At 39.0% G+C, this 17,862-nt stretch overlaps 1 protein-coding gene across 1 annotated transcript in view; it reads right to left on the bottom strand.

Annotated features, from left to right (window-relative positions):
• HECW2 (HECT, C2 and WW domain containing E3 ubiquitin protein ligase 2) overlaps window positions 1–17,862 on the bottom strand; it is a 153,669-nt gene that overhangs the window by 47,397 nt on the left and 88,410 nt on the right. The window contains exons 4-9 of the mRNA XM_032692883.1: window positions 15,584–15,678; window positions 11,593–11,668; window positions 9,613–9,782; window positions 7,277–7,419; window positions 3,909–4,009; window positions 1,290–2,624 (exon numbers count right to left, since the gene is read on the bottom strand). Of these exons, the coding sequence (XP_032548774.1) occupies window positions 1,290–2,624; window positions 3,909–4,009; window positions 7,277–7,419; window positions 9,613–9,782; window positions 11,593–11,668; window positions 15,584–15,678 (1,920 nt within the window). The remainder of the gene's footprint in view (window positions 1–1,289; window positions 2,625–3,908; window positions 4,010–7,276; window positions 7,420–9,612; window positions 9,783–11,592; window positions 11,669–15,583; window positions 15,679–17,862) is intronic.

The raw sequence follows: 17,862 nt of genomic DNA on the forward strand, positions 1-17,862 counted from the left end.
CAGAAAACCCACAAATTATTTTTCATCAACGTGGGGAAGCCTTAGAGTTGCCTCTAAACTGAGCAAGACACGTTAAAGTTTCTGCAGGACTATGATATTCTAGGGTATATCTAAAAGTCATCTATTCGTGGGATCAGAATAAGTTATGTTGACAGTTCTAGGAAAGTGATTTCTCTCGGATGTGCTTCAGTTCTGGTCCTGAACATGTCATCCCTGGGATATGCTGCATCTACCTGTGAGCAGCAGAAACCAGGACACAGAAACAGCATGTGCCTGAGCCACATCCCAGGACAAAGCTCCACCCAGCCCACTCAGACACACTGCTCACGAGTGGGAGGTGAAACTGTCCATTGACCTCCCTTGCTGCAGCCACACTGATCTGCAAAACATGATGCAATCTGACAACTGATAAAGAGTATCCCAAATATCTAGAAAATGCAGTAAAGTACTGACAGCATTTGAAATAAATACCAAAAATTTTATTTCCAAATCAATGAGCTGTTTATGAAGAGAAGGAATTAATAGATCCCAAACCTCTTGATTTGTTATGAAAAAGACGCATTCAGAAACCCACCTGATTAAATACACTTCAATCCCTGAAGAAACTGAACAGGTAATCCATTGTTAAATGTGCTTGGAAACAATCCACTAGGGACACATTTCTACTTTCAGTGATTTTAGTGAGACAGGAAAATTTCAATTGTTAAAATAATTTTAAAATCGGTAAGAGTTTTACAACGTTAACTTGGGTAACACATTCCTCTCCTCTCAAGGTTCCAGTGTGCTAGGATGTGTCTACACAGAAAAGGAACTGGGAAAGGAAAGATAAACAACCTGAAGTGCGACAAAAAAGCAATTCTTTTTCTTTTCCACTTTCTTTTGATTACCCTCATGTTTTAATGCTAATATATAAACATTCAAAAGAAAAGAGCCAAATATAAATTCTAATTTGCATTTCACAGTTTTGGGAGTTTTGTCCCTCTTCATTACCATTTTTATTAGTGAGGAGCATAATATTCTGGATTTCTTCCCTCCTCTTCATCCTGCTCACTATTCTCTTAAAAATTAAAATATATCCGATTTCAAAATAACATGTTTTGGATATTTCAGGTTTGAATTTTTGTTACATCAAAAAACCCCAAGAGCCTCCTGAAGAAGGGAATCAATTCAAAGGAAAAATCTTGAAATATAATAAAAATGAGAAATTAAGGATCTTTATTCTCAGACATTAATTTCTGCAGTATTTCTGCAGAAAGGTCACTTCAGAAAGTGCCTCCTGAAGTCATTACCTCCAGTAGCTCCTTCAAGCTGTGCCGTGGCACCCTCACAAGCTGCTGTGGCTCCTTCAGGTTCTTCCTCCTGAGACTGGCTGTGGGCAGCTGCTGCCTGCAGGCTTCTTCTTTGCCAGATTTCTTCTGCTTCCTCTTGGTCTTGCAGTTCACCTGCCTCAGCCTCCTGTACTTCCTCCTGAGGTAACTGTACCGCAGGCAGAGAACCAGAAGTACTTGCAGAGTCCTGTGTTTCAGCACCTGGCTCAGCTCTAGCTGCATCAGTGGCACAAGCTCCCTCTTCCTCCTCCTGAGAAGAAAAGGCTGGAGTCTCAGGAAACCTGGCACTCTCACAGGAAGAACACCGCATTTCAACCGAGGAACGCCGCACAGTCGCGCTCTCGTTGCAAGAGCTGTCTGCCCCTTCCACGTCACTCTCCCCTTCGGGCCGGGTACTGGCCTCGCTGACGCTTTCTGTGCGAGCAGGGTCACTCTGCTCAGTTTCTGATGACAGCTGGGAAGGTTCAGACCCTTGATCAGTGGACTCTGTTTCACTAACACCCCTTCTGCTCCCACCAGCGGCATCAGCAGCTCCCGTGTCCGCAGCGCTGGGAGGCTGCTCTGCCTCCTGAGCGGCACACGACTCGCTGCCAGCCTGGTCTGCTGGTGCTTCGGTCTGGGAATCTGGAAGGCTTTCAGGTCCTGCCGACTGTGACAGCGGAAGCTCTGGGAGAGTCTCTTGCTGGTCATCAGCTGATGGCAAAGGAGCATCAGAGGCTGAAACGCTTTCATTCTCTGCAGGCCCTTGCACTACCTGATCTGATGAGGAACTCACACCATTTCTTTCAACATTTCTTGTAGCACCATTAAGCATTACTAAACCACCATCGTCTTCCAAGGAAGACGGAAAACCCAGGTCTTGATGTAGCTCATGCTCCTCTTCATCTGAGTCGATGTGAAGCATAGCATTAAGTCTTGTGTCAGTAGGGAAACTACTCCTCAGTTTTGGGGAGGCTCCACGTGGTCGCTCACCACAGGCAGATGTCCCTGGTCTAGGATGGTTATTGTGTTCTATTGCATCCAGATAATCATTTAGTGAGTCCTGGCGACCTCTGGTAGGTGATGATCTTGAAGCACCAGAGGTCAGCTCGTCCTGGTCGTTTTCCAGAGTCCTACTAGTCCTTAAAGAGTGCCTCAGTATTGCATCTCCAGAAGATTCCTCAAACACTGGACCATTGGAACACACTGTGGATGTATCATGTCCTGCTGGCATGTCCTCATCATCAGAGGGGCTCCCCAAGTCTCCATTTACAGAGTTTGTTCCTAGCAAAGTGCCAACTGTTTCTGGTGAAGCATCTGCAGAGACAATAAAGACTGAACGTGAAACACAACGCAGCAACATACAGTTCATTCTCCTTTGTCTGCATCCCTGAAATCATTTAAAAATGCTCATCTTTCAAGATATTTGCTTATTTCAATCAGACAACTAAGGGAAGAAAATTCAGTGAAAATATCAGAGGCATCTACAACATTGGAACAGCAATTTTCTCTGTGTAAGTCTACACTATTGTGTAGGATATAGAAAGTGTGAAGTATGACTTTAAAGGACTCACATTTTGCTTTCTAAGACAAAGCACTGCCAAGCATCTTGCCAAACTGTCAGTAAAGCCAGTGTCATAAATATGGAATCAATTTTTCACAGCGTATTTCTCATATCCAAAAGTAAGATTTACATAAAGCGAGTCACTGACACCAGTTGTCATTACACCCTTAGCAGCATGCAAACCAGCATCTGAGATCACATGAGGAATCCCAGATTGTGTACAGATACCAAATTTTATACACAGCATTTATTTTGATTTAGTTTACAGGACTTCCCACTGTAAAGAATGGGAATCTACTTGCATAATGTTCATGAGATATTAGGTATGCTATGGTAATAATAAAATAATAGTCACAATAATATGGTAATACATACCAAAGGGAAACAAAAATAAGCCGCCTCGCTTTAGAGACGAGATGGTGACAGCCCACATGGAAATTAGATGTGCATAGAGATGAACAACCCAGCTGTAAGTGTGCTTACAGCTATTTATTACAACTATTATTTTGCCAGTTCACTTCAGAACAGGACAAAAGGGAAATAAAGTAATTGCCAAATGAAAGCATGTATTCTCATAACCTAACAGATATTCTTGGTTCTAAGCAGGACAGAGTCCTGTGAAAGGGGAACAGGGCAAAGTGACCTGCATGTACACTAAAAGAGGAGCAGAGCACAGGTAGAACCTTACTTGCAACTGCTTATCTCAGCCCAGGCTGTTAAAGAGTGAAAAGAAATAGTGACTTTGATTACCCAATCAATCCCATAAAATGAGAATCATAAGCAGATTCATTTAGAATCAATCTAACAAATCAAAAACAATATGCCAAGTGTTGGGTGTTTTGGTATTACCATCTCCAAAGCAGTACCTGACATATCTAAACACTGAATCCCAATAGAAAAAAATCTATAATAGAGGCACTGTACACAATCGAAAAAGTATATTATCTCTGCAACAACAGAAAAGCCTAGACACAGAAATACATAGAAACTCTCCCCATTCAACTATCTGGAGATCCAGATCATTGACAAATTCTCACCTTCGTGAACAGAAGACGTGATTTCCACTTTGAACTGGAGATACCCACTAACGTGATCAGCTGGGAGCCTTCTGCCAAGATTATAGCTGAGAACCTGGTCTCTGCAAAACCAAAGATATACAGACTTTTAAATTTTAATTGGTTTTATTTTTCCAGTATTTTGTATCAGACACTCTTATCAGTTAAGTGACAGTGTGATAGGAGGTGATTTCTATTACAGCCTTACTGTAATAATACAAACCATACTCTGGTTTGTATGGAACACTAACAATGGTGTAAAATATCTTTTGTTAACAGATAAAACAGCCTAACAAACTATTTTTTATCAATTCCAAATACACGTTGTGCCCCACCATTTCTTACACGTCCCTAAATATTTTAAGTTCTAAAGAAACAAAACAGCAAAGGATCCCCCCTAACCTCCTCCTTCCCCCAACCCAAAATGTTTTATAATTAACAAAACCTTTCTGCCCCCTTGTGGTTTTTACCATATACAAAAGTCACAGACAGTCTCTTCATATTTCAGTTCTCACTCAATAAAGCACTTCTGCATTCTGATTTTGAAAAGCTATTAATGCTTGGATTTAACTTCAGATACATTCTTAAGAGTTATTGAATTCAGTGGGACTCAGATTTGATTAGACATTTGTATCAGCTTGAGACTTAGGATCAGATCCTAGGCTATACATTCTTATTTAGGCACAGCCAGAATTCACAGCCTCAGCCCCCCTCAGCACATCTGGGGGAGCTGAAGGGAGAAGAGGGAGCTACTGAAGACCTCCCCAGGGAATTATTGTTATTTATGCATATAACTTTATACTGGTGTAAACACCCCTCCTTTACCGGGAGCACTCCTACTGCAAAATGAGCAACAGACTAAAACAAATGCAGCTATTATTGAAATGAGCTGCAGCTGTTGGCTTAAACTTTGAGCAAAAGAAGCCCTGAGTGATAACAATAAGGCAAAGCAGCCTCCTCTCCCCATGCTGCTCTACAGCCCACAGGACACTAAACTATTACAGTAATGTCTCCAGGACCCGTCACAGATTCATCACTCTGTATGTGATGAATGTGATGATGTGATGTATGTGAACTCATCTACAATTCTTCAGCTAGACATTTGAGGTTTCCACAGCTTTTATACTACTCTAGGCCATTCAAGATTAGAGGAAGCCATGGCATGAATGATGCCTTCTCTGTATTCAGCTGAATGAATTCTAGGTGATTCTCATGGTCATTTATCATGTTTTCCAGGAAATAAAAAGCCACTGGCCAATTCATTACACAAGTGAGATATGATGACAGCTAAAAGTGGGGCAGAATTTCAGTTGTCTGTCTAAAAGTGGCAGGTTCTTCATTTCACATTTTCATTCATATAACCAGAATGATGGTGTTGTGCTTGCTTGACCAAAAACAAAGTGCAAGAGAATTAGCAGTTCGTTGTACATTTGGTACATTTCTACTTCATGTCTATATAAACCACTACTTTACTTTGCAAAACCTTCTGTGAAATACTGTCTATCTTTACATAGAAACTGTAAATGGATAAATATATTACTGAAGAAAAGGCAAAACCATTTTAATGTCAGTTCTAACAGCAGTATGGCAAACCAACCAAATACTTATCTATATTTATTATACTGCCTTTCCTTTCCTAAAAAGATTTGATATATCAAATATACAGAACAGAAGTATGGAGAAGAAAACAGGAAATGTATTCCAGAATAATGGTTTGAAAAAACACAGACAAGAACTGATGAACACAGCAAGTGGGTAATTTTCAGAAATCACAGTACTAGGAATCCCAGAGCAGAGAAACATTTTGGTGTTTAGCACAGGAATAAACACCCTGTGCTAGGTTTTGAAACCAGCCTGTATCACAGTGCTATTTTTGAGTGTATAGCAGTGTGCAAATTTATTAGAAAAAGCTGCTTGCTCAACTAAACATAATTTGTTGAAACTCAAAGATGAAGCATTTCTTAGAAAAGTTAGATTGTATATACACCTGCACTGCTCTTGGATACCACTACAAAAAAAAATGGGCAGGCTTTTTTAAAAATGTTTTTTAATAAAATCTATATCAGAAGGCACTACGAAAATTTTAAGCTACTCTTACAATTTTATTCTTACTTTACTTACCAGTGTAAACACTACTTTGGAAACTTAAAGCTGAAAACTGTTTTCAAATTGAATTTGATTTTCTCCATTTATGCAACTTGTTACTTTGATGGGAATATCTGTGAAAAAGGAGGCCAGCTGATTATATTGTGATTTTTGTGCAAAAGTGTGATGATACTGCCATGCCCTTAAGCTTTCAGGGAAGAATATATACATTTTATTTCACCATCGTTCCTCATCGGCCTCATCCAGCAGCAGGGAGACACATTAACTTTAGTAGACTTGGAGTCAGGGCCTATAGAAAATGCACTCGAATAATTCAGTTCCTCCCATTGTCTTTCAAGGAACTATTCTTTTCTAATTTGTCAGATAGAGTAAATATATGCAAAAAGATGTTAACAAAATAATACCCTCTACACTTACTGCTGTCCTGAATATAAATGACACTTCTGCACACATCTCCTGCAGACCTGGCTTCACACCTGCAATGCACCACAGTGCCTAATTACCAAGTCTCAAGCTCTTCTCGGAGCATATGGAGATATGAAGGGCTCGTTGGATCACCCACGTGGGGATGCTACAGTCCCCTCCAGTAACCATCATAAGGCATAAACCATCTTAAAAGTTTCTAAGTGACTTGCATCTTTATACCAGAACAGTTAGCTATCAAAACATGAACAGAATTTTTTTTAAATAGCACAACAGGTGAATTTTGAGTCCCATCAATGTGCTATTCATAGCAAAAGGCAATTTTAATTGCATAGTACCAAGAGCACTCTCAAAAATAAGGGGTCACAGCTTGCAGTGCTGGCCAATTAGCTGAAAGGACAGTAAATCTCTGATTATTGAACCAATCACTAAAAATATTTGAACTGCAAAAGAAGTCAGTCAATAAAATCTGCTCCTTCTAAAAAATTTGCACACAAGCATGTAGTATTATGATAATGTCTTGCTTCTGGACTACTTAGCCCAAGGGTAAAACTTTTTGTTAGAATAACATTTTTTATGTAAAGAAATATAGACACACACAAACAGAAACATGTGTACATGCATTCAGGACAAGGTTAGAAATATTAACATTTTCCAGTCAGGCAATAAAGCTATTAATTTACTACTAAATTTCTTACTACAGATGTAGTTAAAATTTGCTGGTCTGTGCCAGTAAGCCAGAAAGGCTGCTCTGTGCCAGTATCCCAGATGCTGAGTCTTCCTGATCAAAACAAGTTAGCATTAAGAATCTATTAATTTACCCAATTGCATGTCTCTCCAATAGTCTCTGAACTGGTATGGTTAACTTCCCAAGAAAGCGCTTGATAATCGGACGGCTCTTGGCAAATTTGTCTTTAACCTCAATTTCCAGGACATCCGTTAGAAGTGCAACAAAAGAATATTTCTGGAAGGAAAGAACATATTTGACATCGTATCAATACACCTTTATTCAGAAAGTATGTACCAAAGTACTAGCTACGTGCAGTGAACTCCAGAAGTAATGACTGATGACAGCAGTTTCCATATAATGTCAACATCACTTATTAAGCACTGCATTTTTTTCATATGTCACCAGCTTTTTACTGTTACCCATAATCTTTTACCTCTTTCTTGAAAAGAACTGCCCAGTAAGAAACTGCACCAGGTAAAAGCACTTTCAGGGTCTAGGTCAGAAAGGAGAAAGCCACGTATCCTACTGCTTTCTTTCATTTGCATAGTAGGAAGCAAAAAGAGAAGGAATCCTTGCTGTACTCTGTCAGGCTATAGAAGAGTAGCCAGGTCAATGAAGGAAGAAGAAAGTAAGTGTCTCACTCCAAGCTCTGCTTGGAAGAACTTCCCTTCCAACACCATTCTTCGCATTAAATTTTGTATGCACTGAGAGGAAGTCAAAAGGGCAGTGTGGATATACAGATTATATACAGATATATGTTCAGATGCAGTGTAAGTGGAGAAGAATTTTCTATGGAGTTTTGCCCCAGCATTCACAAGTGTTCTCGGTAAGTTCCAACAGAAGCTTTTCCTGCACTTGCAGCCTTTAAACAACATGGTGCTAATTTACAGAAGACTTCTTGATGTCTGGTAATACCACAGTTACTCTCTCCATTCTTCCACCTTTCCCTACAAGGGGAAAAGGTAGCCAAAAATGTATTGAACAAGGAACAAAAGGAGGAACTCTTCAGTTCAGCTGCAGACATCAGATAAAAATATTCAAAAAAAGCAATTAAACTGGGTCAGGAATAAAAACATTTCCTCACGCTGGCACAACTATCAGAGCTGGGTTCCTGCGATAAACAGAACTTAAAAAATTGCCATTCCCTGTTTGCTATAATATTGCAAATTATTTTGCAGAAAGTATTAGATGGAAAACAGGATCAATTCTGCACCACTAGGACAGCATATGTAATGGGATCATATCTGCTGTTGTCAGAGCATTGCTACAGGGAAGATACAGCAGCTAAAGCAAGCTGATACAGTGTGTGCACCACTGAATATTATCACTTTTCTAATACGCTTCAAAACCAAGGAGAACTGGAGGAGAAAAAAGGGGATAAAATAAGAGTAAATTTTCCTTCTAACTACTGTATAGATGGATGGACAGAGAGAAGGGTGAAGTATCAATTTAGAGATCAGAACTCTGATTTTTTTTTTTTTTTAAGATTTTAAGACTTTGGCACATCTCCAGTCTGTCCCACAACCAAGCACCCCAGAGCAGGGCTAATGCTGGCCCTGCTCTGTTCTACTTTACTGCTTGTTTGGTTTGATCACGATTTGTGGGAATATTTTCCAAAGCCCACTCAGTTTTCATCTTCCTAAAGAACACATTAACATTCATCGCAGTACAGGCATCATTAGAAAACAGTCGCAGATCAAGAAGGCTGCTTGCCAGTCCCGAAAGTGTTGTGTCAGTACTTTCACCTTGTTTCCCACATAAACATTTATCCTCAAAAGCACAGCCTGGCTCTTCTGCACTCAGTGACAATTGTTGGACTGAGTTCTTTCTCTGAGATCTGAACACTTCACCCAAAACAGACACATTAAGAAAAGTGGCTTCTGCCAGACTGCCTTTTTCCCCCCCTCCTTGCTGAGTGGTGCTGTAATGCTTTCCTGGGTTTTCTGTCCTACAGCAGTGCAAGCAGAGGCTACACCAAAGAGCATCCCCTCTGCCTGACAGAATTGAAAGCCTGCATAATGAAAATATCATTTCCAAATGAACAGTTGTTGCAATCACTGAACATAAATGTTCATATACCGTAACTTTCCTTAAAGGGTCTTCTCACAACATATAATCCATTTTAATTAATTTATTTTTGCATTTTCAAGAAATCTACAGGGCAGCTAAGCAAGTTCAGCCCTTTTTTAGCAGAGAAGGGAATGAAAACCTCACAGCAGTGCAGCTTAAATACACAGCTTTAATACACAGATGATACCTCTCCACCAACAGGGTTCCTAAAATTACTACAATTACTGTGTCAGTTTAAATAACTAGCTACAAAATAAACTCACAGCTTTCAGAGGGTAAGGACTAATGCATGAAGAGAAAATGCAAGCCTGATACACTCCATCAGCTGGCAGACAGCTCTCAAAAGGGATGCATTACCTCTCTGTGCCAAACAGGATTAGTCGTGTTACTGATGATAGTCGACCTTCTCTCCTGGCCATGATGAGCAAAAGTAGGAAATGTACTTTTCTTGCCTGGCTGAATGGACATCTTTAGATAAGGATCAGGGTTGAAGAACATGCCTTTTTTAAGTCCAGCTGCTCTAATATCTATAAAGCAAAACAAGAAGGAAGGAATTGAGTAAATTAAAGCCAGTTCACAAAGTTGCATATTCCTAAAATATTACCCAGGAAATCAATTCACTATAAATTACTAAATAAAGCAACTTAAAATTACTCATACATTAACTGAATCCTCTGTACAGCAGGAAATCAAGTGTTTTCCCAAAAGAATATAAGGAAGAAAGGTATCAACATCCTCATTTACATTTTAGCCCACAGTTATTTGTAAAACGAAAAGCATAAACTTGTAGCTCACCTACAAATACTTTCCTCAGTAAGACATGTAAGGTATTTTCACTCAAAGAATGAAATGAAAGACAGAACCCCTCCCCAGATAAATCACACAGTACTTGTTTTGTTTCTGGGTAAGGAGAAAAGATAAAAAACTCTATGGGAGGTAATGTAGTGAACTCAAACTTTCTCAAAGTTCAGTCTTTGATAAATCTAAAGTCAATGTAAATATCAAGTCTGCACTGGAATATGATGCCCACTTTCTCCCAACTCAGAAGAAGATCACCCATCTCAAATAAAAGGAGGCAAAGTTTTCTGAAAAAGCTGCTTTCTTCCTATGGAAACCTCAGAACTGCAGCCCTTGCAACTTGCAGTAATAAACAGTAATTTCCTCAGAAGCATACTCTCATGACTAAGGACTTCAATGATAGTGCAAGCTTCAACAATAAGAAAAAGAAAGAGTGGGTTTTTTCTATAGTAGTAGATTTTAAGCTTAACTGTAAAATATTTCTCTGTTTCTCCGTAGATTTGCTAAAGCACAAGACTTTTGCGTTTTTCTCCATTAGGTACTGGGGCATGCACAGTACTAACTAACACAACTGGCACATACAATTTATACATGTAGGCAAAATTCACTGCACTAAAATTGTCATGCCTGTGGATTCGGTAAAAAAAGGAATACTACCTAATATCCAGAATTAAGCCACACGGTAGAAACAAGATGAAATAAAGAGTAATTTGCAAGTGAAGAACCAAAAGCCTTACAGGAAACACGTCACAGATCCGTCAGCCACTACACCTTTCAAAATAATTTTGTATGACTCCTCACAATGAGTCATAACCATCTATTGAAAAAACAAGTTTTTCAGAATTCAAAAAACAATTACTTGTAAAATATTCCACGTGAGTCTGTACAACCTATCAGCTCTATCTCAGCTAACTGCTGAAAGGCCATTTCAAAATGCAGTAGGTTTTTCTGCTCTACCTCTACTATCTCTAAATGTTTTCATTGTCAGCTCTTCAAGATTCAGAAGCAAACTTCATCTGTCTTTGCTCAAGCTGAACATGCTTTAGTCTCACACAAGACTTCCCTGGAATAAAGTGTTAATCAAAACAAGGGAAGCTGGTAGACTGCACCCCTACAGCTATTTCTCTGTAGTGACAGTTTAGCTCTGTTACAAGTAAAGATTTTTTTTTTTCCTTTCTAAACCACCATTTGCAGCTATTGCTTTTTTTAAAGTGATGGAACCAGCTTGCATTTTAGTTAGAGGTTATGTTTTCCACTCTTCAATCTGAGAGGAACTGTCCCATGTGCAAACTGGAAATTTCTCTAAGTTTTTCATGCTGGGATCCATCAAATCCATTTCTTTCACTCCTGGAGATTCGTGATTCTGGCTGGTTTTCAACAAACAGAAGTTCTAAAGAAATGACATCTTTCAAGCCACTAGAGTGTGCTCCTACAGAGGCTAATGAAGAAAGGAGTTCCGTCTTTGATGTTATTTAGAACAGCAATTTACTTTCTTTTTTAACAATAATTTGTAAAACGCAGAGTAGTGTTGTTTCTTACCTGATAGGGTAAAGCTGACTAACTTCCTAGAGTGCTGGGCTCCAGAAGCACCTTCATCCGTGCCTTCTACTCCCATCTGAAGAGGAGCAAAAAAAAGTTTTCATCTGCTTTGTACATGCTTGAGGATGATAAGGCAGTTTTAGGTAGCATGCCAGGGAAGGATCTGACAAACTACTGCCTATTACCACAGACAGGCTCAGCTACAGCATTTGTTTATAGCAAAATATCTATTATTTATGCCACACAGTGATAATACACCAGTAGCTCAAATCTTCCAAACAGGACACGTACAGGTTAATACACATGTAGACACTATTAATCAGAAAAAACCTGCACTTTTTTACAAGTTTCCCTTTTGTAAAATAAGAAAAACAGTATGGATTTTCAATACATACCAAAGCACTGAGCTGGCCAGTGACAGCATATGGAACTTCTGTCACTTTCCACAAATAGATAATTTAGTGTGCAACAAAAAAAAGCAAAGAGATCAAAGAGAGACTAACAAAAGCCTTCAGATCTGTGAACAAAAGCTCCTCTTAAAGAGAAAAGCACATCAGATATCTAAATATAAACATGGTCTAAAAGCTTATGCTTCACAGATTTTCAGGTTTGGTTTCTACTGAAATCCCTTGCTAGGTAAAGCACTACTTCAGAATAAAAAGTTCGTCATGTATTAATGTCTATCTCTTTCAACTAGCAGAAGAATTTGTCTTTCAAGACAGAGGAGACGTGCATCCAGCTGAATAATCTATCATGGAGACATCAATGGAGCTATCTTTAAAGACAAATGATTCCCCAGGCAGGCACTGTACTCATTCCCAGGCAGAAGAGGTGACACAGAAAAAGTTTCAGCCAAACACAGCACTGGGGATTAATACCAGTGATAGAACAGAGTCACTTGATCCACAGAACGATTAAATAAATTAAGCTGAATAAAAATTCACACACCTATGTGCATAGATGGAGTATGTAAGGCAGCCTTGAGCAGCTAAACAGTGGTTTGAAATTACCAGATGGATAAATGATTCTGGAGCTGTGGAAGCCGCAGGGAAGCCGCTTTGCATTAACCGAACATGTAATCATTCCTTTTTATATTGCTTTAAGCTATTTAATATTATTAGCTTTCAAATACTTCCCACTATGATCAGCAAGCACATTGGAATTTCACAGGAATTAGAAAATGTGCAGATTTCTCCCACTGAAAAAGCCAAATACTTCACATGTAACAAGCAGTCAAAGTGATGAAGAAACCGCAATGACGTTGATGCCTGACATCCCCACGGGCCTCAGTGCTCTTGTGAGGGAACACACCGGGCCAGCAAGTGCCCTTTCCTCACTGGCTTCATCATGCACTTCTCATTCCCAGGGCAAGATGCATCTCGCCAGAGTGCTCAAAACTATCCCTTTCCCACCCAGCATGACATTATTCTGCCAGTGATTTTATATGGATGCATAAGCAGTGACAGGTGGCAGTAAAATTATGAGGGCATCAAAAGCAATGGGTTAATTCCAGCTGGATCAGTGTCCCCTCATCTACAGACAGACACCCTGGAAGCAGCAAGGGGTGCATCCCACTGTGATAGTGATGCTGTCCACGTAAGGCCAGAGGAATTCCATGTATTCCAGTTTATTCTTTTGGGCTTATTTTAGCACACACTGTTTTCTCGTTAAAAACATTACCCATGAACAAAAAAGGCCTTCCTCATTCTATCCCTCTTTCTCTTTTTACACCTCTTTTCCAAGCTACCTCTTTCTCCATGTAATTTACATTACTAATCATGACTTCACTCTATAGAAAATAGGATTTGTGCACAATTCAGCTATAATAAAATGAATGGTAACAGTGTTCCCTAGCACTTCCATGGTTTCCCTATATAACCTTTTCCTGTTTCATTATGATCTGAACAGCAATTTCAATTTTTCTGCGCCAAGTAAAAAATTTCATGTCAGCATACATGCTCAGAGTTTTGCACACAAAGGCTACCTTATCTGGTGTAACACAGTGTTTCTGACCACTCAATCAGGCCTTCTATCTTTCCTGGTTCAAACGAACACAGTAGAATGTTAGCTGCTTATCCAGTAATATGATGGACTGAAATGCCTGGTGTGATGCACCATCAGTATGAGAACATCCAGAAACATATCTCCCACTGAGCCATATCTCCCATGTAAAGCAAAACCACAGAATGATCCAAGTAAGGAGGTAATTTATTGCAGCTTAAAAAATGGGAGGGGGAATGCCATAACTCTCCTGCCACTTCCCCAAACAGCATTTCTGTCACAACAGACACAACCGGTACTGTCTACTGCACAGTGCTTAAGCTCAACACCAAAACCACAAAAATGGTGTGAGGTATTAATATTCAACAATAGGTATGCTTATGTATATCTAACCCAATAAGACATTTTTAGGAAGTATCATCTGAACTGTCATACAACGTTCTCATCAGGGAAACTAACACTATTCCACTATTACTGGAAGTCTGTACTGTTAATGCAAACAAAAGCATTTATGTTAAATTAGCCCTTCTAGCAGGTGTGTAAATTCTGTACAATAGCCAGGATCCTGAGTTACTTTTCAAAGGAAAGAAATTTAAACAGCAACAGCTGGTAAAAGCCTTCAAGATTGACCAATGACTCTGAAAGACATATCTTCACGTAGCTACCAAGTAAATAAGTGCATATTCAGGTGACAGAAGTTCAGATGTCCTTTTGTTCAATGAACTTCAAAACTACTGGGAGCTTGCATGATAAGATCAAGAAAATACACAAGTTCAAATGGGTTCTCCATTCAGTATACTCACTCTGCTTCTCAGTAATGATATAGTGCAGCACGCAGCCCATTTCAAGGGTTATTTTGAGATGCACTTTTTTCCTTGTTCAAAATAAGACTCCCTTACTGTCTTCAGTTTATAAATTGATATTAAAGACAGTAGCTGTCAAGCTCATTCACTATAGCACATTTTCTTCTGTAAAATAGCAAGAGTTCATATGCCTGCTGTGAAATTATATTATTCATAGTCAGATCTGAAAAAGATCTGACAATTAAATGATGCTATCACCTACATTTGTAATTCTAAGAGAAAAAACATACACATTTGGTATATTGAGATATGAAGTCTAGTGTAGCACACACAGTATCACATAGCCATAGCATGCACCTGCTGAAAAAGCATAAGTTCAGAATAAAAGTTATTCACTCTGAATAACTTGTGCTCTACTGTACCTTCAACACTGCAGTTGTCAGGACACCATCCTGACAGATATGACCTTAAATATTTGGCAGCTAATATCAATGAATCAATTGCACTGTGAAACTTGATGTCATCTGAAGAGCTAACCTGTTAGATAAATCACTTCCATCAAAAGCACTGTGATACAAGTCTGGAAGGCTTTTCTTCTACTACTTATTTAAACAACTAAAAAAACTCCTCTAAAACTTTTAGTGTTTCAGAAGAACAAGTCTCATAATGAAAGCACAGTAAGACAATACTTCTTGATAATCAGGGGATTACTAAATTTCAGTGGTATATGAACGCTCAAAAAATTCAGTGACTTTTACAAGAGCAGAGTTTTGTCCAGTTTCATTTACACTGACAATTGCTATCGCAGCAACAGTTTCATTATTAATATTAACAAATAAGGAGAAATGGAGACTTTGGATAAGGATTCAGTTTCAGTTATATAACCAGTGTGAAAAATTTCTGTTCTGGTGTTAAGTTACAGCAAACTGTAAACATCAAAACTGGAAGCATGTAAAATCAAATTCTTAGCATAAAAGAGCTCAGTTAAGCTCAGTGACGTTTTACTGTTATTTTACCATGCAATACAAAACCATGAAAGGCATTTCCCAGCTTTTGTAAATTTTGTGAAATTTTTTTGAAAAAAATTTCTGTCAATGGTAAGACCAGGAGACTTATATTGATAGGTTTGTTTGACCGATAACACTATCATCTTATACAAATACAATGAGCAAATAGGCTAAACTTACCATCACAGCAGGGTTTTTCACAGTGATACATGGAGTAGTAGCTCGGAGGGCTCCACTAACACCATGGTAGTATTTAAAACAGATCTTTATTTCGGCTGAAAATAAAACAAAAGCCACATTAAACACTTCATAACTGATCCTAGGCAAAAGAACAACAATGATCATTCAGATGGATCATTCCATCTTCAGAAATACTTCAACAGGAAAACAAAAATAGAGCTGCTGGTTATCTCTTCTTTGTGTGTTGGGTCCTCCTGTTACTTAACAGACAAAAAGTGTAACTTAGCTAATTCTTCAACTTGTATTTCTGCTGCTATATCAATATCATCAGCCTCAGAAAAGGAGTACCAAGACATTTGCCACTAGGACGGTTTTGTAGGACTTTGGAAGAACACGTATATCTGAAGGAAGCTGGAAGCACTTTATATATTGGAACACAGGAAGGGTAAACCTTGTACCATGTTTCTGGTCCCACTGAATAAAATTTTGTTTGCTAAACTGCATTTACGGCACACAAAAGAGTATTATGTTTAACTGAAGCCTGACCTCCCCTGTTGTTCCTCCGCATTCTTCCAGCCAAGCAGAACAGCTATAATTACAGCTGCCCTTGATCCTGTGGGATTTTCCCTATCTGGAACAATGTCTGTTTTCCTTCTCCATTGGGATAACTCTTCTGTGTGAGGCTGATGAGGGTTTACCTGTGGGTACAGAAATGGCCACAGGCAGACAGCAATGGCCACGGGCAGGCAGGAATTACAGCAGCCAGTTCAGACAGACCAGAGGATGTGTATGAAAGTCTTGGCAGTTCAGTTCCTCTGTTTGGTTTAACAATATGTTGGTAGCCCTGAAGTACAAAAGTGCAATATTTTGTATAAGGTTTTGAGATACATATGGCGTGATTCCTTGACAGTTGAGGTATTTCATCACTGCAAGATAAAATACTACTTATCCCTACTCAGAAGGATCAGAAACCCACCCTGAAAGTCTGCTCAGCCAAAAAGGATTATTTATTTTTAAATTTGCTGCAGTTACAGATCAACATTTATTTACTATCTTCCTCCCAGAACAAAGAGGAGACACCTCAGAACAACTCTTCAAAGGAGTCTGACAGTGCCTCCAGGGAATCAGGAGGTGGAGGAGCTGCTGATCCCACTTCCTCCTCCTCACAGATGAGTTCACACACACAGACAAAACATGCTCTATTTACCACAAGCTTTACAGCAAAATTCAAAATGCAGACAGGATTTCTGATCACCTGTAAAGGTTTATCAAACCTAAAAGTTATGGGTCAGGACCTGCAGTTTCTTTCTAAACTGAGCAATTCCGTTGATCTACCAACAATGCTTATATCTAGACTGATACACAAGAACTTCTAGCTCACGTAAAACTGAAGTTTCAGCACTTGCAAAATTTGACAGGATTTATACCAAGTGTTAGACTCTCCACACTGTAAAATGCACATATTAAGTAACTAGAACTCAAGTCTGGAGCACCTCTTATTCACACTGAGAACATATTATGACTACACGAAAGCATAGTAAGACAATAACCTATTCCACCAAGACTTCCAATTTCCAGCTACGTTGCTTACTTTCATTGCAACCTAAGGTTTATTTTTCAGAGAGTTTCTGGAGCTGCCATTTATGCAGTCTGTTGTCACTGACTATCTTCCTTCAATTCATCACTTCTGAACAGAACCCAGCAATGGACAGGTTATCAGTTGCTGGTTCTATCCATAGACAGTCCGTAATGTGAGGGTGGACAGCTATTCTCACTACACTGACAGGTACATTCATCTGAAGGCTGAAATGCAATGCTACAAGTTTTGCATCCTCATATTTCTTTCCCTCAATGACTTCTACAAGCATACAGTACTTTTCAATAGCTGTATATGGCTGGTGATAGAAGAAAACAACGTTTGAGTCAAGAAATAGATTTGACTATCCCTTTCAGATATGCTAAATTAAAACCCAAACAAACACAAACAAAGAAAACAAACCAAAACAAACCAACAAACAAAAACAATCAAACTTCAGGACTAATTGCTAGAAATATTTAGAAAGAGCAGAGCACTTAAAAACACAACATGGAGACTTTTTCTCCCACTTCCCAACAGAAGCAGCACTGATTTAGTTTGGGCTTTATAAAGCACTACAAGAGGAACAGCAGATCTGCTGTTTGCATTGTGTCAATGGGATTAACATAGGAGAAGCCGAGCTTGAAATTCAGCACAAAATTGAAAAATAAGCTACCCCCCACATGCATGCAGATGTTGTCAA

Source organism: Chiroxiphia lanceolata, chromosome 7 (assembly GCF_009829145.1).
Source record: "Chiroxiphia lanceolata isolate bChiLan1 chromosome 7, bChiLan1.pri, whole genome shotgun sequence".
Lineage (NCBI taxonomy): Eukaryota > Metazoa > Chordata > Aves > Passeriformes > Pipridae > Chiroxiphia > Chiroxiphia lanceolata.